Source organism: Plectrocnemia conspersa, unplaced genomic scaffold (genome assembly GCF_051122295.1).
Source record: "Plectrocnemia conspersa isolate PC_06_02 unplaced genomic scaffold, ASM5112229v1 ptg000003l, whole genome shotgun sequence".
NCBI classification, from domain to species: domain Eukaryota; kingdom Metazoa; phylum Arthropoda; class Insecta; order Trichoptera; family Polycentropodidae; genus Plectrocnemia; species Plectrocnemia conspersa.
Window position 1 is genome coordinate 14,561,790 of NW_028277167.1, and position 24,458 is coordinate 14,586,247.

The 24,458-nt window shown below is 26.6% G+C and overlaps 1 protein-coding gene across 3 annotated transcripts in view; it reads right to left on the reverse strand.

Moving 5' to 3' along the window:
• The window catches only part of Nos (Nitric oxide synthase), a 101,444-nt gene extending 91,291 nt beyond the window's left edge, over positions 1–10,153 (reverse strand). Inside the window, exons 1-2 of one of the 3 annotated variants that reach the window (XM_088182273.1) lie at positions 10,052–10,153; positions 5,381–5,717 (exon numbers count right to left, since the gene is read on the reverse strand). In XM_088182273.1, the coding sequence (XP_088038399.1) occupies positions 5,381–5,656 (276 nt within the window). In that variant the 5' untranslated portion in view covers positions 5,657–5,717; positions 10,052–10,153. Of the gene's footprint in view, positions 1–5,380; positions 5,805–5,844; positions 5,957–10,051 lie in introns of those variants that run through there. The other 2 variants (XM_088182272.1, XM_088182271.1) reach the window with 2 other exon arrangements.
• Between the last annotated feature and the right edge of the window lie 14,305 nt (positions 10,154–24,458).

Consider the following 24,458-nt stretch of genomic DNA (forward strand, 5'->3'; position numbering starts at 1 on the left):
AATGTTCAAAGGTGTTTTGTTGTGAAAATAGAGAAATATGCAGTAATGCTGAATAATACTATTACTTTTATCTACACGTCATTTGTGTCACCTGCCATAAGATACTAATAAAATAATAAATATTTGTGATCGTTCTATTTCGTTTTGCAAACTCCTTTTCGATGCTAGATTTCTAGATTTAATTTTTTTGTATATAAAGTCTACTAAGTTTTATCTCCGGTGAGTAAGTATATTCAACAAGCAAGCTATTATACAATTATCTATATACATAGAATGTCCAAAACTAGTCTTTCCTTTCATAGGCTTGTCTACGATCTTATTGATATGATAATGATCTGCTACTAAAACCACCTAGATGTACAGTTTCAATGCCCAGCCATTTGATACCATATTTTGCACTTTTTTCTGTACTATTTTTGGTTTAGAATTAACACTTTCTCAATTTACAATATTAGTGACTCAAAAGATATTTTTTGAGATACATATTGCATAATTTATTTTAACCAGAAGTTTCATCCGTATTAATATTTAAATTATATTAAACTGGATCAGAATCATAAAAAACTTGCATTGTTATGAGTTGTTTAGGGTACGGGTACAAATTACAACAAAAAAACACTATTTCACTAAGAATCAGTACATCTTAGTGAAATATTTAGAATCAATAAAATTAAAAACGAACCGTTTTTTACCTACATCCTATCTGGAATTAGAGTTTGAGCAATATTCTAAGCTCTTTTACATTTTGATTTTTGTAAAAGCTTTGCTATTAATTATGGAATTGAAATTCTTTCGAGACCAAAAACTTTTCGACTTCTAAAACAAGTTTAATCGTTACGCCGACGTACACGATTAAAGGTCTAATCTAAACAAAGGAGAGAATACATAAATACAAAAATAACAATTGCCCTACTGATAGCGTTGCCAAATTTCCAGCTGTTCAAAAATAGTAATAATATTTTCATGACTTGAAAGGTAATAGACAAGAGTTGTTTCTCAAAAATAGTATTTAAGCACTAATATCTTAAAAATAGTATGTAAGCACTAGCATAGCGTACTTCTATCTGATCTTCCTTTCAAAAAACATTTGCATCGGGAAGTCTGTCTCTGACTTTGAAACACACAAGAATTCATCTGAATTCAAAATAAGCGAAGTATTATCTGAGACAAAATTAAGCAATTTTAATGGCAATTCTGTTTCACTTATAAGCCTAAAATCCAAAGCTCAACTCAATCTTTAGAAATGATTTACGTGGTTGTCCAGTTTATAGGTCCTAATGAGATGACACATGTTAGTCTATTGATTGTAATTAGTGTTTTTTCTCGGAAATTGTAGGAAAACAAAAATATTTTCAGATTTCTCGAGAACTTACATTAAATATTTTTTTGATTGATTTATAACCGCTAAAGATTTAAAGACAAATATTGATTTTAATCTAATAAATTTACTGCATTCGGAACAGGTGAACAGGAAAAGAGAGATATTTTCGAACATACTATTAGACGATTTAAGTTTTATGACTGATACTAGGAATAACGATTAGCAAATATTAATTTTTCATTTCATGACTTCCTTATCATTTGACAGTAAACCAGAAATATTTTGATCATTGCCTTGAAAATTATGATTTTATTATTTGTTATAAGACTAAGACTGTATCAGATAATTTATAGCATTTTAAAATTGGTACTAAAACTTTTATTTTCCTTATCTTCTTACTACAGGAATATAAATATATTCCTGCAGTAAGAATAGTTTAGTTTTATTAGTATGTTAATATCGCAGAATCACCAAAAATGATCTTGGCATACCTATTTATTGATTTGAGTTGTGAAAAAAATTCAAACAAATAGTACTACAAGCAAAAAGTCTATGAAATTTTCATTATTATTGCTCTATCGCATTTACTGGTTTAGCTTGGCTTAAATTAGAAAAAGCTAGGAATGACTTATTTGAGATGACACAATATATATATTTAAAAAAATCGTGAGTTCATGTGTGATTTAAGACTATGACTTTTTAATTTATAAGCAAAAGTGACATATACTATTGTATTATTTTACTAAGGGACGTTAACATACCTAAAATAAGTTGCAATTAATTAATGAAAATTTGTCATCAAGAATTGAAGTTACTCGTATTTAGGACTTTTAAGTATAATATGCGCAGATAGAACACAAATTTTCTAATAATAAAAAAACGTTAAATAATAAGAAATATTTAGAATTGGAATCATTGGGTCAAAAAAAAAATAACCTCTTCAAACGCAAAAAAACTAAAAAGAAATTATGTTATTAAAAATTGCCGTTTTTGGAATTATCATTTATTAAAATATATCCTAACGGGATACACCAAATCAGTCAAGATGATCTTAAATAAAAGTTACATAAATTAATGAAACATTAAATATTAAATCATAATAACAAACTTGCACCTATGCATGAACTTTAATGGCATCGAATCGTTTTTTTAGCAAATTTAACATCGCTGCCCAACTAAAAGGAATCATGTAATAGTTTAACACAAGCTATGATTATGAGTCGGAAATAACGGAACCCTTTGATCCAAGAAATGAGATTAGTTAGAGGTTGCAATTTCCTGTTTTACTTTCAACATTACGTGTCTTAGAAAAATATGTTTGAGACGAAAGTCATGGCAAAGTATGCAAGTGGCATTGATGTCACAGATAAATTTCAGATGCTTTCACCAAAGACTAATTAGTTAACGACAACTATACATATTTGGAAACTCTGGTTGATACAAATAATAATAATGACATCTTGTAGTATACGTTATTTTGTTTAATAAAACACTTTAGTGTAAAAATATTTTTAACACAAAACTGTATCGTCAAGGGTCAACGTATGGACCAGAATGCTGGTCATAAATAAAAGGTACGAGAACATAATATTGCTGCGGTTCAAAAAAAACATTCTGCAACGCATAATTTAGGCGATAAAAGAATGCAAGGATTCGACACAGCTAAGAAAAAGGTCAGTGCAATCAGAAAAGGTTTATAAGCTACTTTCAGTGTAGCAATGCAGAAATATAATATAAGCAATTACAAAATGTATTCTATTTATTTACTAATAGATGCAAAATATATATTGAAGTTAAATAAAAATTAAATGTGATTTAAATAATAAAAAATACAGTTTGTGCTGCATTTATATAATATCCATATTACATTAAAATATAAACTTGATATAATACCCAGCTATTGATTTGTACTGTCAAAACTTTAACATTTTTATCACTGTGATATCTGTATCGCCTTTAGCGATATGATATCTTAGAATTACATGTTCAGTTTTTTTGACTGCTTCGATTTTCTAAAAGAATAACGTCCGGGTCATTAGATTCAATGAAATCGATGAGCAATCATCATATTAAAAAATATATTATTACTGCCTGATTTTTTTCTAAATTTATTGACCTCAATTCTATTCATATATACTTCTATTGTTCTTTTTGAATGTACGAGATAAACACTTATGTAAATTAAATACATTTATTAAATATTAGTATCTTGCAACTAAATAAGATCATAGTGCAAAATACGCTTTACAAAGACTTTTTAAATTTTTACCGCTTACATAAACCTATTCTATGAATAATATTTTAAATGCGAACACACTTAAAATGCAAATAAAATGTAAATTTTCCATTTAGAATATAATAAACCGATGAAAGCTCAGTTTTCGCGTCCAATGCGACATTAAATACAGAGCTTTCGCTTTGTGGCATTGTATTACTGAATGAATAATAGAGTTGAAAAATTTTCGACTTTCGACCGCAAAGCTTAAAGGATTAAGTTTATTGTTTACTATTTTAATGCATATATTAACATATAATAGATACTTTAATATTCTAATTAAGCAGCCAAAAGACACATTAAGTGCTTATGAGGTAATGAAATAGTTATAGTACACGCAAAGCTAATTATCAAAACAAAACAACTGTATAAAACGTAGTTATTTTACAAGGTCGTATTTGTTTGAGTTTATCAATTTTTTAAGTGCACTTTAGATATAGCGAAGTGTTAATTTGTGTATTTAAAAGCTTCGTAATGTATTTTGTTAACCATCAGATATAAAAATGTGGTGTAATTGTAAATACAAGAAATATTTCGCGGAATTTATTGTTAAATCATTTATTTATTTATGGTTATGTTTTATATGCTTACTCAACTAATTGCTTGATGTGATTTCAAGTGTTTTCGTTATCTCAGTACATTATAGATTTTAATCTAACATTTGAGGATCACAGGATATAATTTTCTGCCGAAAATTATTTTGGTTGATAAGTGGTGTAAATATTGACACTATTTATAGTATATTACTAATAGATCAAAATATTTCAACAACGATTTTAAATTGCAATTTAATTAATGAATTTTACATAAATATATCAGAAAATTGAAAAAATAACTATCAACGACACATTAAAAATCATCAAAAAAATGGGTAACTAACATAAACATTGGAATTTAAAAACACCTTCGTGCATTAAGAAATAAATTATAATCTTATTTTCTGTTTATGTATATTTAACTAAAATTTATTTGTTGTAAAAATTAGCTGGTAAGCTAAATAATTTAATAAAATAAAGTCCGGTATATCCTGAAAAACCATGGGTGCAAATAAATATGGGCCCTAATGATTTGTAATTCAATAAATCATCAAATATTAGATTTTCCTAGATTTTTTAAACTCAGCGGATGAATATCGTTATGATTCATTAAAAAAAATCGGACTTGGAAGTGCATAGTAACAGTTTTTGATAGTAAGATGTAATCATAGTTTATATTAATAAAATATATGTTAATAATTTCAGGCTAGTGTCTCACAACATCCACTGTAACGCATTGGACTAACGCCTGTCATTATGCAATGAAAGACTTATGATAAATAAGTTATAATTTTATAAGGTTGAATTATTTAGAATATTAGACATATTGGACATATTAAAATACTCAATCATATCATTAGAAATATGAGGCGTTAAAATATTAAGAACCATCTGAATGAATGCATTTTTCAATATAATGTACTATAGAATAATGTATTTTAAAATACAATATTAATGGACAACTAAACTTGCATGTGTTAATGTATGAAAATGACATATTTTGATTGAGTTTGATCATTTGTATTCATTAACCAAGTATAACCCCATTGCTATAATCTAAGCCTATCGTAATATATTTCTGTATAAACTTTTAACTATGACTATAATAATAAATAAAAATGATGCAAAGTATAGCACATTTGGTAAACCATCTTTTAAATATGTTTATGATTTAAGGCAACATCTTCAATGACAAAAAAACATTGATAATACACATACATGTATAAAAAAATAATTAAAATAACTCACCAGCGTAGTATTGAAGTACAGCGAATCGTAAGCTTCAGCTTTGCTGGAGACGTTTCTGAGCTTCATGGGCTTCTTCAAAGGAGCCAAGGACTGTCCCACAGGCCTCTGCGCGTGATGGGCGGGTGAACTGGACGGATGAGCAGGACACGTGTGATTACTGCTAGCCACATGATTCTTGTCTTTGTCCTTCACATGCTTGCTGTTCGAGCAGGTCAAGTTGTTCTTAGTGAAGTTGCCGATATGCTCGAACACGCTCGTCAGATGCTGGTGCATCATCTTGCAAAACTTGTCCACCAGCTCAGCAGGGTCCTTCGGGGTGCACCAAAAAAACACTTTTCTAATGACAAAAAATTACGATGTTGTTCATTTAATTAATTAATTAATAAAAAGCGTGCGCACAGGTCGGCGATCGACACGGTAATAAGGGAAATGCGAAATATGAAGCAACGTATATAGGCACGTACTCTACGTTGTGACGTATTGCTACGAACAAACCGGACTTTAGAAAATCCAGTGTTAGTGTACTACAACTGAGGACGTTTGTAGTGACACGTCCGATGGCGTTAATTCTAATGGTAAACTGTCTTTATGCTATTTTTTTCGGCAATGAAAAAAAATAGGATACTCAGGTGTTATTGTTTATTTATTTTTCAATGTATAAATGTTAGTTTGAATTACATATGCATATATTACGTGGAATTATTGGAATTGGGAATTTATCAGAAGTGGCATTATATACGATGATTGCTTTAATTAGGCAGTTCAAGTACAATGCACTCTAAATAAACAACAAAGGTATATAATATAAAATATGATGCAAATAATACAGTAAAGCAGTTTCGTACTTTTTACAGTCACAAATATGACGTATATTGATTCTAAAGTCAAATTAAATGATTTTATTTTCATGATGTGATCGATAATAAATTAAAATTGTTTTTACAAAAAACCCATCGCCTTTGACAAAAAAGAAATAAATAAGTTTATTAAAAGATTGGGATCTAAAAATCGCATTCAATTATTTTAAAATATATTTTTGAGTTTTTTGATGTTAAAGCAAGTTACAAAAATTAGCGATCACAATTACTGTAGCAATTTCTAGAACTGAATGTTTTGACTTAAATTTTTTTACTTATATGTAACTAATATAGGCAAATATTTTAAATAAAATAAACATTTAACTAATCATGCAAATTTAAAAGCAAAAAACTACGTTAATTTTTATGCAATTTATTCGGTAATTAAAATAATAAAATCTATATATATTATTACCAATTTTTTAATTGTATATATATGTACGTTATAAATTTACTAATTATTGTTATTATCTATAGTATTTTTTTAGTTATTGTACGCAAAAAAAGTGTTACTTTAAATGACTAAATTTTGTAAATATTTCTTGATTTTATTTGATTTATGCAATCATGTAATTAAATAGTTGTAACTATTGTATGTAAGGATCTGATTTTTAAAATTAAATAATATATGTAATACTAATATTTGGAATGGGTGTTGATATTTTACCAAATAATAATTATATGCATTTTTAGATATAATGAATTATGAAATCAACTATAAAATCACATATATTGTAATCATTAAACTAATTTAAAATGTATTTTTTAGTTTTGAAGTTTTTGATGTTACAGCAAGTTTAAAAAAATTATTACTACGCAAAAATTAGCGAACACAATTTTTATAGTAATTTCTAAAACTAATTTTCTTGACTTAGACACAAGGATTAATTTTATATGTATTGATTTTTTGTGAAAAAAATAATAAAATTTGCAATTAAATTAAAATTATTTAACAATAATGAATTGAAAATTACGTTAATCCATTTATTAATTTATATAATGATCAAAAGCAATACAAACTAATTCTTCACATCAAAAAAAAATTAAAAATATAATAAACATTTAACTAATCATACAAATTTAAAAGCAAAAAAATACGTTAATTTTAAAGCAATTTATTTGGTGATTTAAAGAATAAAATCTTTATAAATATATATGTACGTTACAAATTAAAAATTGCTTCAAATAAGTATAAAGTTGTCACTTTATTTATGCAATAATTTAATTAAATAATTAATAAAATTTATTGGTTTGTAACAATTTAAGGATCTGATACTTATTATTAAATATTATGTTTAATAGTAATATTTCGAATGCATATTGGTATTTTACCAAACAATTATAGACATAATGAATTATGAAATCAAAAAATACGTGTCCTAAAATCACAAATAATCATTAGAAATTTACATCAAGCTACAAAAATTTTCTGTTTCGTAAAATAAAAATAAAAATCATAATTTAAGTAGCAAACACTGAATTTTTTGACTTAGTCAAAACGAGCGATTTTACATACATTTATAATCAAATTCGTGGCAAAAATAATTTGTGTTGTAATTAAAACCTAAAACTACGTAACAAATTATATTAATGTATTTATTAATGTATCAAATGATTATTTTCATGTAAAAAGAATTTACAAAATTATAAGCATTTTTATTAAATAAAATAAATAAGTAACTAACAATTAAAAATTTCAGAGATAAATAAAATAATATCAAGCAAAATACTTATTAAATATGCTAATTATAAAGAAAATCAGTGATTTAAAGAATAGTAGCAAGATATTTTAACACTTAGGTGTCAATTTTTTATTTCTATAATAAGTAAACATATACATACATATGAAGAATAATTTATCTGAATACTATATGGATATTTTTTTAAGTAAGTGTACGTTAAAAACAGTGTTGCTTTTAATAACAATGGAATAATGTAATCTTTATTTATTTAGGTATGTAATTTCATTTGTTGGTTGTCAGGGATTTAAATAAACGGTAAGTTGTTGATTAATTAATATGTGAATATTTTGTCTCGTATTATTAAATTTTAAATTGTATAGTAATATTTCGAATGCATATTTTAACAACGAATAATTAAATGCATTTCTAGACATAATGCTTTATTAAATTGCTTTATAAGAATTGACCATAAAATATTTGTATACTAAATCATTTATAATACATTAATTGTAGCTCTACTGATTATTTATCAAAAAGGTATTGAGAATTTATAATTGCTACTGTCATTTTATTTTTAAATTACTGGCTTTTCAATTTTAAATGTATAGCATATGTATTACTATAAAAAAAATAGTTTATTAATACATAAGTGCTTAAAAATGTAACGATTTTTTAATATTTACACATCATGAACTTTGTAGGTGAAAGATTTGATCGTCGTTTTCGATAGTAATGCGTTTATGCGGTCGTAAAAGTAATATAGCGCATTAAGTGACTATTTCCCCTTCGTATTCGTAGTTACGTGACAGTGAAATTTGCGGTTTTAAGCATGTCGTTGAGAGTTATTTCCCCACGATAATTCGCATAATATTCATACGTGACTTTTGAAAGGTAAATCTTTTGAATGTCATGATTTTATGCGATGCAAATACAGGATTTACCCAATGAGTAATGCAAAAACGCTACTTCTGACTTCCAATAAAAGGAATAGTTTATTTTATTAATATGGTCAGACACTAATTTATACAATTTATAGATCCCTTTATTAAACAAAGCGATGACAAATATATATAAATATAATAAATATCGTTGATTGTGTTTCAGTTTTCAATGTCTACTGTATGAATGGTTGCTTATTAAAACCGGTTTTACATATTCTAATATATCATTAAAGGCAAAATAAAGCATATAAAATTTATTGTAAGAAATCATTGAAATGTAGCTTATTATTCAAAAAGCGTGCAATTCTAAAGTTTAAAGATTTATTCTCATAATAAAAATTTGGTATGCTTTATTTTGTCTTATACATAAATAAAAATATAATCGGCTAATAAAATGATTTTTTATCAATATATACATTAAAGATGACTACGACATAATATCCGAAAATATAAAATAATTTTATTAGATACTGTCAATATTTTGTCAAAATATAATAAAATATGAATAAACACAAATAAAAAAATATATAGTATATAACATAAATAAAAAATAAATATGTAGTATACAACAATTTCCACTTACAACTTTTAAACTTTATGTTATTGTAAAATGCAGTAACTCGGCGTTCTTATAGCATATTATATACAAATATAACACTTACTGTTAAAAAATAGTATATCGAAACCATACAATATGATTAAAAAGAAATATAAGTTAAAGCAAAATAATTTTAATTATTACATATTAAAAGTATACATAGCTTAAAAAAATATTATCCATATGACCACATTAGATATTATGGTAAAAAGTGTAATACTACAAAAAATTGCCATTCCCCTTTCCCCGTAATTTTTTCAATGTGTATATTTTTATATTATATAAATTTTACTTATGAAAAGCAATATTAATATACATTTACATTTATTAACAATTATATAGAGATTCGAACAAGGCAAAAAAATACTACATTATAAATTTAAACTCACAATGAAACATCATAAATACAATTTTATTCAAGCTTTAAAAATCTTCTAAATATAAATTTGATTAAAGCTAAAAAAAGTTTAATAATAAAATATATGTAAGAATTGAGAAAAATATTTAATAATGCTTTAAGCATGCATTAAACAATATGAAGCATTTATAAAAAAATATAGTATAGAAAAAGTGTCATGCAAGTTAGTCGCTACCATCGATAAAAGTTTGCGCAGCGGTCGCGACGGAGTGGCCGGCGAGCAGTGTGCCACTGCTAGGGCTGTCGAACAGCCACTGAGAAAAACACAGCATCCCGGGTACTGGCCGCGAGAGGAATCTGCGCACACACCTGTAAGCACAGACCGGGTTTCGTGTTTTAATCCCTCTCAAGTCACTCTATCCACAGACGTATCATCACCGTTCTTTTGTCTGGAGTTAGCCTAATTCTTACTTCGGCCTTTATATCAATGTATATGTGTAGTGTGTCTATAAATATTATGAATCGTGGACCGATTTTTTCGCAAATATATATACATATATAAATCGAATTTTTTGCCTTGCATTTTTTTGCATGTGTATATTTTTTTGCATTAAAATATTTAATGCGTTCAATTTTGGCATTTATTTAGAAAAAAATATATTTTAATAGTAAGTATGTTTCAAATTATTATAACATTAATTATTTTGCAATAGTATTCGTGTTTTTATAATTTTATATCAATATTTTTAACATGTAAACCGAGTCTACATCACCGGAGCGCAAAGTTTTTTTACATCTTTAAGGTGTATTTTGCTTTGGCATTATAAATTCTGTTTTAGCTAAGACTTTGCATAGTTCATTTTATGGCAAGAACCATTAAAATACCATAAAAATCCATTTTTATTTTAAACGAAATTTTTGAACGAATCGTGTACAAAAAAGTTCATAGGTTATTTAACCTATGACATTTTTTGTTATTATTTCTATTTAGAAAATAGCTTAAAAACTACAAAATACTAGAAACATTTAATATAATCATTAGGGTTTTTTATTTAATTAACGCACTATTTTTATTAAACAACAAATTGATCCATAAATAATCGTCAGAGCTTTACGAATATAGTTTTTGCTTTTTATATGTGTACTATTCATTACATGCTTTTAGTTTTTCTAAGAAACAATGTATTTTGTATTATCAATTAATGACAAAAGTTTTTCCCCGTTTTTATCATATGAATATTCCTAATTCTGTTTTATTTGTGTATAATTTAGGTAAAATATTCACAACTCTTTTTTATTAACATTTAATACTATAAAAACTGTTCCTTGCTTTTCACAAGTCTTTATTTTTTTTTAAATAAAATAAAATTTTTCTTTCTATTGAACGTTTGACTCAATACAAGCAAAATTGGTATTTATAAAACATATAATATTGTTTTATTATCAACAAAATAAAAAACGAGATTTATTCAGCAGCGTAACGAGAAATTTTTGTTTATATTATTAGTAATTTTATTTTATTCATATTAAATACGAATTAAAATTTGTTTTTACAAAATAAGCGCGAATTTTTCGTTCCATATATTTATTATTCTTCACTTGCGCGTAATAGCAGCCATTTGTTCTCGAATATTTTCTTTCAATTGGACTGTCGCGACAGTCCAATTGAAAGAAAATGCCAGAAATTACAACAAGTTGTTGTAAACGTGACTTTAAGTATCCCTAGAGAAAAAAATCAGGAAGAGGCAAGTCAGGACTTCTGGGAGGCCATGGACGCGAAATGAATTTGAGGTTCAGATATGAACAATGTTTGCAACGCGATGGTGCACACCTGAATAATCTTATATTTTTCTGAATGTCTTCTTTAATATAATTTAAAAAAGTAGATAAAAATAAAAATAATTTATTCCAAACAACTCATTTTTATGGATCATCCTGTTTTAGCTATATAGTTTAATTTATTCCGTCAATTATCGGTACTATGATTTATGAAATAAATAAAAACATATTAATATCTACTGCAAAAAAATGATTAAGATCGCACTATTATAAATACAGTACAATAAATTAAATTTACGAAAAAGGACCAATTTACTTTAATTATACGGCTTATATTAAAAATATTATTTAAGGATCAGCGAAATTGTTTTATGTTTTAAATTAAAAAAAAAATAAACAAGAGACATTATTTATGTTTCATATGTTTTCTTGTTTCGATTTTTTATGTATACGTTGCGCTGTTTTGTTGGAGAAAGCAGTCAAATAATTATTAAAGGATTAAAATTTATCTACAAATAAATTTTCGTCACCTCAGATCTATTGCTGCAGTTAAAAGCAATGTGGAGGTAAATCTTTCTCGTCTTTGATGTTCTGCAGTTTCATTAATAGCACTTTTGTATTGTTTATAGAAATAACTGTAAGCGGAAATGAAACCTGTTTATCAGTTTAAAATAAAGGAATGACGCCATATATCCGCAATGATAGTGAAGATATTTTGTGAATATGATTATTTTTAAGTGGACTTCTGAGTAAATGTGTTTTTATTGATATATGACAATGTTCGATTCTATAATATAACGTTTGCTCAACGGTTGTAAAAATGTATAATATGCCATAGTGTTTTAAATCAATTGGTTTGCATATCTTTAGACAGCTCAAAAATTCATGGTTGAAAAATCAGTCTTATAAATAAATATAAATTGAGATGTTTTTTGCAATTTCAAATATCTTGTGTTATTAATTTATTATTAAAATCTTTGCTTCTCAAAATAATGTTTAATTCATCATTAACAGCCAGATCTCACAGATTTATCTTCACAGGAAAAATTGACAAGCAACTCATCCTTACGTGAGATAAATGGATTTCTGATAAAAACAAACTGAGAAGTGGAGGCGTGATAGACAGCTTTTTCTAATCAGAGTCATGTACTTTTTTATATTGCTATAAATATCGCCATGTCGATGTCTTTTCAAAGTAATTTATATTACTGTTAGTGTTTATATTGTATATTATTATACATACACGCTTTATTTGTTTTTCACTTAATTTTCAAGTAGCATATAGGGAGTACAAGAGTTTAAAATGAAATGTATGTAGAAAGAATGTACATTATATAAATATTTATTTTCGAATTTAATTTTTAATATTAAAGCGATTAAAATTATTTATGTATAGTACATGTATTTTAATCCATTTTTAGTCACTTGGCGATAAACATAAATTTATTTCTTGTCGAACTTGTTACATTTAATAACCCGCCCTACCAAAAAGCTGTCCGTTTATAGGAAGCAAATTAAGTAATTGCAATATTATCGGAAAACGATCCGGCTATCTATGGCGTAATACAATCTCGTTCGATTCTATAAGTGCGTATAAAATTAAATTATAAATTTTATCATCGTCCCGATTTAAGTCCGATAATTAAAATAGTTGTACGGTGTCACTAACAAATGTTCGAGCACTTCATAGGTTAAGTGATAGTTGCTGAGGGCTAAAGCGGGTTTTGAACTCGAATTAATAATGAAACGGACCTTCTTCCTTATGCCAACAAATTAATTACATTCGCGAATGTTGATGAAGGAAAACAGCGAAATGTCTGCTGCGAATGAAATCTAAATTAAAAACATGTCCAATTGTTTTTGTATGTATTTTTTCGTTAATTTAATTTCATCCTCGGTACCCATATCCCATAGCTTACTATAAATAAAGGTGTTTTAGGCAATCAGGTTTAGATGTCTTTGTATACACACATATGTATGTATAATACTGTTGTATACATACTTTGCCTTCCGCTTCGTTGTTTATATTTTTGTGTACTTCAGTACTGACCATCAATTGAGGAAACAGCGCTCAGATCTTAAATACGGTTTTGAAGACAAGGGGCGTTCATCTGGACCTGATTTAATTTTAAAGTCAGCGTCGCTGCTCCTCAAAATCGTATTTTTAATCTGATTTTCAATCTTTAGAAATGCACAAAAATTGTGCGTAAAGAACTGTAAAATAATTATCTATATATCACTTTCGGCAAGTTTTGTTCGACCACCAGCATGGGTTTCTTACACCAAAACGTTGACAAAATCTCTCGTGTAGGAATTCAAGTAGATGTAATATATACATATTTTGACAAGGCATTCGACAGGGTTTTTAATGGTTTATTAGTAAAAAAATGTAGGACACTTCAATTTAATATTTATATTGGTAAACATTATAAAACGTATGATACTCTATAAATTGTTTTATGGCTGAGTATAATATAAGCTTTGTATATAAAAGTGATAATAGTGTCTTTGTTTCAAAGACACTATGAATCTACTTGCAATTAAAATTAAAATAAACACCATTGCAATTAAAATTGAAGATTGGCTTGCGCTCTTTGTGCTGTGTCTACAAAGACTGTTATAAAATGTGAAATGTATTTATTATAATAAATCTACGAACATAAAAAGTGATTTATGTCATTTTTATTAGAATAAATATCGAATATTATATACAAGTATATAACAAAAGTAAAAATATTGGTATATTTATTTTTTATTTAAATATAATAAATTAAACAAATAGCAAAACGTGATATATGATTTTTCTCCTAGGATCTTTTCAATGCTTTTAAACGGATTATTAGCATGATAATTTAATGTGAATGTTTTATTATACCACTATATCATTATTAGAACATACATTATAATTATACGTTTGAAAGACACTTTGTAGAGGTTCGCGTAATATATGGATAAAAATCTCTTTTTATATGGCGCGTACGAGGTAATAAATATATTCACTTAAAAGTAAAAGTAATTTATATGTCAAGAATTTTACATTAACATTTAAAAAGTCACTTTAAGATAATAATCATATATTCCTCGTTACTTCAAAATATGTAATATGAAAGTACATATATTTATTTATTTTTAGCATGTACTATAAATAATAATATAAAACAGAAAATTAATCAAAAGGTCCAATTGTTTTCAAGCAACACATATACTTTCATTCATCATTGTGCTTCATAATGCCATTTTTATGGGACTAAAAAATATAGGATGACAGGATCGAAATCTATAACTCAAGGCTTAATCAGAATTTGGCATTTAAATTTGAGAAATAATAGAAATATGGAGTGGGCGATGTTTGGGATTTCAGTCATGTGTCGAGAGACATCTTCTCCATCCATTATTGAACACACATATAGATTTACATATACGTATGTATATGGGAATCCAAAAATGCAAATCTCTTTGATAAGCTATCTGTATTATTATATTGAACGTAGGAGTAATATTTTATTTATTTTTTGTAATGAAAATTTGTATTTTTATTAAAAATAAATCTATAGAATAAAAGCTACGCTTTTTTTAATCAATTTTATATGTTAGTATTAATAATTTTATCTATAATGTATTTTTTATTTATAAAGGTTCAATTAATTTAAATGAGATATTTATTATTTCTTTAGAATTAAAAAAATAACTTAAGTGCCAAATAAATAAGCAAATCTTTATTTTTATATAAATATATTTTAACGTAGCTTAGGAATTTTTGATTTTTCATAGAAAAAATTGAAGTGAATTTATAAAATTATTTATGTTGTTTTATAATGTAAAAAAATACTTGTCATAAATAAATGTCTTTCAAGGCACTGATGGTGATACTAGTCGATGAAATTTTATTTATACTTTAGATAATTTGCTTTCTCGTAAAATAAATAATATATTTTAGTATGTAAGGTACATAATATATCACATAAAATATTTTATAATAAAATAGTATTTCGTTCGCGTATATAAATTTTCATAAATATACAATATTTACCCCAGACGAGAACACAAAAAGATGACTTTCGGTAAGTAAGTAAGACACATGGCAATTTAACGAAAACCAGGCTCGTTAAATTGACGTTTTTTTAAGTATACGTTTTCCACGAATTTTCTTTATAACAACGTCAAAAAATTTCCCCTTCGACCTTAAAGAAATTTTGGAGAGTTCGACGTGTAAATTCAGTTTCGATAATGGCCACTTTATCAATACACAAATAATCATAATTATTTTAATAAGCAAAGTACATTCTACTTTAATATAAAATTAATTTGATTAGTTAAGATTAATATGTAAAATTATGCTCATTCGAATATTATTAAAGTTATGTTTTCATTACCATTATATTTTACAATTACAAATATATATTTAAATATACATAAAATTTAATTTTAATATACTATATATTATTGTTGAATAATAAATTCATATTTTAATTTATACATATATACATATGTATATATTGCATGAAATTGAATTTTTGACTTGATACTCAGTCGACTGGTATATGCAGCATCCCTGACTAAATTGATTATTTCAACATGTTCGTGTCTGTGATCTGTTTATCCACTGGGGTTGAAATTGATGAAATCCCTGAAATGTAATTAATTATTTGAGAATTTGCGGTGTTGCGTTGATTTAAATTACAATAATACCGATTGACCGGCAAATGTTATGATGATAATTCCTATTTCTCGTAATGTTTATTCTAATTAGATTTTATACATAAACATGCGGTTTATACGTATTATACAATGTATATTTATGAATCTGTTGTAGTTGGGTAACAGTTAGCACTTGGGCGTTTCATTGAAATAAACTTTAAATGACCTCAAATGCAAACCGGCCAAACTTTTAACAATCATAGTATTATTCAAATTCTTGCTATATTTTCCTCGGGTACTACTCTCACAATTTCCTGCTTATCAGTTCATATTTTATTAAAAAATAATATGTATGATATTTACGTCAGCGTACATTGTCGACATTTGGTGATGAAATGGAAATTTATACGAAAAATAATTAATTTTAGGAAAAAGCTGTTAAAGGGTGAAAGTGTTTTTTTGTCGACGTACCATTATCTCAGAGACAATGAGCAAATTTTGGGGTTGAAAAAAGTATAATAAGAAACGTTCTAAAACTGGGGTTAATTTACCGCCTTGATGAGTTCTCGTAATTGTACTTAGAATGGATTTATATCATGCAAATAAGTGATTTTTGATATTTATATTACAGCCATTGTGTATTGTAGTTTCTATGCAACCTTAACAAATAATTGATTTTGTTTTTTTTTTAAAACAAATAAACATTCTTTTCATGAATTTAAATGGTTATGTAATTTTTAATTTATAAGTAAAAGGTGCAAAACAACATCAGGTTTTAAGTAACGGTATGTGTAAACTACATTAATGTTAAATATGTTGTGTTATTATTAGTTATTTTACAATTTGTCGCTTAATACTTCATCGTTTACTGTTTTGTTAAGATGTACCAAAGTCACTCCGGTCCACAAAAAAGGTGTAAAGAGTATCGAAAACTTCAAACCGGTCGCTGTCCGTTCGGTACCTGTTAACTTGTTTGATATAATTCTACACAGATATATTCACAATCACTTGCAGCAAGCGCTAGATTACAATAGCGGTAGTACCGATACCGGTATTACCGACGATATCCATATTGTTTGAAAGCTAAAGCATAGAATAAAATTATGCTAATTACAGGGGATTAACTAAAGTAGTTTTATCGGGGTAGGAGATCAAAGTATAATAATATTATCCCTTTCAGTCCAAGAGAGTCTGACCTGTGGGAAAAATTCCACCACCCAAATTTTAAAATTTAATTTACCATGTTTGATATTTTTGTATATACGCATGGTACCTAGCAGTTCCCAGTAATATTGTTATGTAGCAGAGAAATTACTCGCTTTTTTAATGATAAGGATGGCTGGCGAAGTGAAAATAAAATCAAGTATTGAATATAAAAAATTCTTTCTACTATTTGTATATTTTTATCTCTATTCAGACATATTTTTATCCAAATAGTTCACCAAATATGCTACGCATTATATGTATGTTAATTATTAAAAATTAGTAAGTCTCTCAATAATTATATTTAAATATAAATCGTATTCGAAAAAATTGCGAGAAATGTGTGTTATTAAAAAAAAAACAGTTTACATTGGAAAACAATGCAATGTTATTTTTTTCTGTTAGTAACTAAAAATAGATTGTACTAGACCAGGAGTTCCTAATCTTTTTGTACCCTAGAGCACATTTTAAAATATTGGTAGAGCGGCAGGCACCACTTACAGTAATACACAAAAATAAGGTATTTTATTTACACCGTCTAATAACTATACGATATAAATAAAATAAGTAATAAATAAAATGTATTGTTGGGTGTTATTTTAGACTCTATTTAAATTTTATTTTTTTAAGTAAATAAATATTTTTAACAACTAAATATTATTGTTTAAAGTACACAAAAATAGCTTTAAAATTTAGAAACACATATGCATAACATTATTTATTTAAAATGCATATCAATGACCTTAAAAATAAAAAATTCACATATATTAGGGCAAATTGTGTGGGACTAAAAGGGTTATGTAGTATTTAGATATTTTTTTACTCTATAATACTTACATAATCATTTATAATATAACTCAAATGTAATTGATGCTACTTTAAACAGGAGTAGAAATAAATAATAATAATAATAATGTCAATAACGGTAATATCGATATTAACTATTTTTTCTCTTGATAATACCGGTATTTAAAATTATTAGCGTCATTCTACGGTTACTATCTTCTTGTGCCTTTTGAAGGCTGTAACCAAATCCCTTGATTTTAAAACACATTATGGCATAACAGTTTCATAAACTATACAAATACAAAATCCCAAACTATCTACTACCATTAATACGCCTATACCTCAGAAGAAGAAGCTATTTTATTTTAGTAAATAATTAATACTCTGGCTGTTTTGCTTTGTCTTGTGTACGAACAATGTCCCAAAAATAAAAAATACGTTGACAACACAGATTTTTTAACAAGTGCTTACCGTCTTAAGCAAATCGCAAATATATTACAATTTTTTAAATCTTTTTAAATTATTTTCACAAAACGTAGACCAATTCTGCCATCACCTCTCTAAATTAATGAAGTTTAGAACATAGCTCTAAAGAGCTTGCCGCCATTAGCTAAGCACACATGCAAAGATATGTCCGTCGGACACCAGAACAGATCTGTCCGAGCTTCGCCACACACGAAAACTGTCTGAACCAGTCTTTTTATGCGTCCATTTAGAACGGTTGTCTCTTTCAAAAAGGTAAAAATTTGTAATACAGTAATAAAATCTTTTCAGCAAAATATTATTTTAGACGTTTATCTTATTTTAGACCGATAGCGACAACTTTAGCGCAAATTAATAAAGGCGGGCGGAAAGGACCCAGGTCATAAAATCACTTAAGGTTCAAATTATAACAAAAAATATTGTTAACCATCGGGTACGGGTGCTTGGATCTGTCTGTCCGTAGCATGGACAGCGGACAGCGACGGACAGACAAATCTGTGTCTTTTCTCACCACACACGATCGGATTTGTCCGCCAGACAGCCGCTACGGACAGATGTGCCCGCGCGTGTATGTCCATCTATTCGGCTTCTAGACCGATATTTAATAAAAAAAGAGCGCGGTAACAATAAAATAGTAATTTTAATTTAAAATAAATTTATAAAAATTATATACAATCACGTTTTACTAATCTTAAAAAAATGCATATCAGTCTTCAAAGGCCAAGAATTAAGGAACACCGTCATTTTCATAACAGAAAATATTGTAAAAATTCTTCGCAAAATCACATTAACCCACTAATCTCATGTATAGATGGTTACGTAAAAACAATCTTAAATTTAAATACAAGCACCACATGGCAAAGCATACTATAGAATCTCAAATGTGATTTGTTAAAATATTAAGCTCGACTTCATTAAGATTGTTATTTTTTTTATGAATATATTCAGAAATTTATGAACTGATTCAAAAAGGCGTATTATTTTTTATTATATCAAAACAGTGAAATTGTAAGCGTTTACTTATCTCAGTATTAAAATCGTCGATTATGACAAAGTGAATATTTGTTTTGAAACATGCCGAAAATTGACGTAGCTCATTCCAAGACTGGAAATTGGTTCGTTTATCCTCTTAACGTTTCCGTGATTAGATTTTTCATCTGTTTCGACACAAAGGCTAAAGGCGAATTGAAACGTTAAATGAGACGAAGCCTACGAAAACAGGATCGAATTTCGGACAAAGGTTTAGTTATAGTCTTCAAACACTCATTTAGCTAATTTAATTTTTTTTGAACTCGATCGCTTCATGCATTTTAATATCAAATAATTTACGAAGATTAAGAATTCTAATAATAATATAAAAGTAATTTCACACAGATTCAATTTCCTCGTAGTTTTTCAAAACTCGTTCCAAATATCTGAAAACAAAGAGAGAGAGTTAGATGAAAATATTAAAATATATTTTTGTCGCAAATTGCTTCGGGAGTCCTGTTGGGAAATAAAGCCACGCAGACGGTAAAAGAGTTCATAGTGTGCTGTGTGAAAATTCATATTACGATTTACTTTTCAACAATATAAATATAAAAAAATGATTACATATTTTATTTTATTTTATGTGTTATATATAATATAAGTGAAAAAAAATTAAATTTAAAAATAAATAGACGGTGATAATTATTAAAAAAGTGTTACAAAAGTCGCGCGATATCCTACCATTTTATAAACGGATATTGTCCTTCGCCTTTTAGATAGCGAAAAACTTTTTTAACTTCCCCTTTCTGCATTTAACGAAGCCTGAAAAATAATTGCATTGCTCCTAAAGGGAAGCCAAAACTCAATCGCCTGCGGCGATTAAGAGAAGGTACGGACATTTACCCTCGCCATCTAATTAAATATAGCAAACGCTAATGTCTTACATCTGCCGAATGGTAATTTTAATTCGAATCCCGGACAGACACCTCAAGAGACCCCCAGGATTCGGGAAAGTCATGGTGAATCCATTACACGCACTCGACCTTATTCGCAGATTAATCTAGAGGGTTAATGCCGGTCTACGACAAATTTTAATATTTTTCAATATGTATAAAATTTAATAATTTAGTATAATATGATTATTATACAGTATTTTAAAATATAAAACAGTATGGCAAAAATAATTGTTTTTAAGTAAAAGTGTGTCGCTGTAAATGTAAGGGTGAAACGCGTCCAAAATTTATTTTGCCATTCGAATAATTAACCTAAAGGATCCTTTTGTCACCTTGTGGTGGAAGAGTTTAAAGTGGGGATTGCGTCTGTGTAATAGGAACCCAAAAAAGTAAGAGTGCGTGGTCAGTTTTTGGTACGTGACATGCAAAACAAACAAGTTAAAATAAAGTAAAGTTTACGTAAAACTCTTTACTATTTATTGAGTTCCAAAAAGTAGGTTATTCTAACATAATATTAAAATTGTACTAGCAAGATACATTTAATCTTTTTTTGTATTTCACTATATCTATATTTTTATAATATAATATTTGGTGGCACGATTTAAAAAAACTAAATTTGGCTTTCAAAATAATACTTTTACATGCCATCGTTAAAAACTAGAAGTATAGGAAAAATATTATTCCTAGAACAATCTGCAAAAATAAAACTGTCACGGGTTTCCTAAATGGAATAAAAAAAATACCTTCGTGCATTTAGAAATAAATTATAATATTAAGTATTTTTTTATTTTATGTTTATGTTGTATATTATATGTATGTTTAGTTCATATTTTTTTGTTGTTAAAATTAGCTATTAAGCTAAATAAATAATAAAACTTTAAATTCTGATATGCTAGCCAGTGCTTTTTCTACGTCTAATAAATTAACAAAATTATTCCCACAGAAAAACACATAAAAAAGTCAAACATGTGATTCATAAAAATGGAAAATCAGTAATAGAAGAAATTAACAAAGTAAACCCACAGGAAATTTTAAATTATGTTTAAAAATTTAGGAATAATTTTTTGTTGGACCAGATGCATTAGATAATATATTAAAAAAAAACATTCTTTTAGTTAGCTTTCACTACTTTTCTAAAATTTGTATTGCGTGCTTATCATTCATAAGAACCTTTCAAACGTGGGCATCTGTGTGTGGTCGCCGTATTATAAAGGTTCTTACAAAAAGTTTATATAATATTTAATAATATTTTTATTTAAGTTTCACATTTTTAATAAAATAAATAATTTTAAAAAATATTTATTTGCTAGATGTACATTTGTTAACTAAACATTATTTAGTTATAAAAGGATCAAAAACTATTGGATTTGTGTCCCTCAAAATAATTAAGAATTGGGGTGACCTTTATTACAGGGTTACCGACGCAAATAACGAGACAATATGCACATTAAACATTAGACCGTATTCCAAAAAAAAAGCTGTAGCCTTTATGTAGAAAAATAATAAAATATTGTAGAGCACAAATACCATTTATATAACAGTATAACTAAAATATTTTTAATACTTTTATATATAATATTTTATTTGCTTATGTTTCTGTATTATGATGTAAATATTGTATATTTCTGAAATTTTTAATATCGCAAATATATTAAATATTTTTGGCATTTTTTAAAATTTCTAGCTAATAAATATTATGTAATAATAATTATCTAAATATAATTCAATGGTAACATTTTGGTATTGTATTTTAAATTGTAAAAAAAGCCTTAGTAGGTCATTGTTTGTCTAACAAGTGTTAGTTATTAAGATATTTTTTTAAAGGCAGCGCTTTATATAAAAAATATAAAATGTCAAGCATTTAAAAGTGTCCAAAAATACATGTTTTTTAATTTTGTTCAACCCTTACCTAACAGTGCAATACGTCAATCCATTCTTTTAATTAAATAAGCTTTAATGAATTTTATTTAATATTTTTAAATACATACAAATTCATACAAAAGGCTAAATGTAAATATCCATAATGTAATATTCTATTAATATTTTTATATAAAAAATATATTTTAATTATATTTATATTAATAAATTAATATAAAGAATTTATTTTAGACTTCTTTTAATCTTGGCAGACCACCTGTTTTCAATGTATTTTTAAATTAGGAAAACACATAAATCACATCCGTTCGTTTTGAAGACGTAGGCTGGTTTTGCTTTCGCGTCATATTTTGCCGCAGCGCATTGAGGGTAAAACAAAAAAAAACGATATGGGGGTGAAAGACGGAAAAGATTTAGGTATATTGTCTGAGAATTGTCAGGGCTGTATATCATGTCGTGGGATTCGACAGCGACTCATCCAATATTCACTTAATACACTTCTTGCTCATAAAGGTTTTATTGGAAAGCGACTGATTTTTTTACATGTCGAACATGTTCAAATGGAAATCTGGATTTTTGTCGTGAGCATTTGAATTCGAACAAAATAAAATTGCGTCAAATAGGATTTGAGAGAGCGTAGCTAATACTTGTTTAAAATCTTTATATGAAATTGCTTTCCATGAATATACATTTTCAATAAATTACAATTTAATTATAATTAACAATATAGTTTTATTGAAATTAAAATAAATTTATTAAAAAATAAGTGTGACACCATCTGTACATAACGTTGAAAATTAAATAAATAAGATAAGCAACGATAGGCGTCGTTTACAATTAATTTACTTAAGAAACGCACCACTTTTACACTAACCTGCTGCAAATCGATTTACACTGATTATATTTACCTTTCCCGAGAGATTTACTCTCGAAAATAATTCGGTAAACTCAGATACCAGCACTGCTACCTTCTATAAACATAATAAATTTTATTTCAATTTTATTTCTAGTTTAAAAAAAATAATACAATGATGTTAAAAAATCACTTAAATTGATTTTTAATACTAGTCATAATTTCGAATGTTTTGTGCTAATTATACATTATTAAAATTATTTTTAAACAAATCGATAGTAAAAATGCAAATTACTTCATTGTTCTACGAACGTATGTTGAATTTATTAATGTGTATTATTATCTGAAACTCAATGAGCGTATTAAGTTGAATAATATGCATACAATTAAATAATTAATAAAATTTGCATAAACTACTTTAACATATTCTTGGGAAAATAAAGAATTAATATATATGAAATACACTTATTGCATATTAATTAAAATATTTAATTTTTATGTTATGTTAAAAATCAACAAAAATAAAATATATTCCTTATAGTTATATGAGTTTAATTGCAAAAAATAAAGAAGTTCATGTCAAAATAATTTAAGTTTATTTTATTAAGAAATTCATAATTATAATTCAATCCTTAAAAATTCTGCATTGAATACGTTATGCAATGTAAATTAATTATTAGTAACTACAGTAGTATAATTATAAGAAAATTTTAATATTTTATTGAAGCAAATATTAAAATTTATGATATATAAAAAAATAAAAAAGATTATATTCAGAAGGTAAATTTATATAAAAATTAAATCATCCTATATTGGGGGAAAATATTGTAAAATTGCTTAAAAGTGTAATTTATAATATAGGGGTCATGTTAATCATGTTACACAAAGCATTTAAAAACATATTAAACGAAGGCTATGAAGGTCGTGAATGTAAAAGAGGATCTAACTGACGATATAGCTATTTTCCAGAGATTGCATGTTTATAGTACAAAAGAAAGCGAAAATGACACTAAAAAATAAAGTACTGTTAATCACCGTGAAAAAAATAAAAATATTTGTTATCTTGACGTGATAAGATATAAAACTCTAAAAATATTACCAAG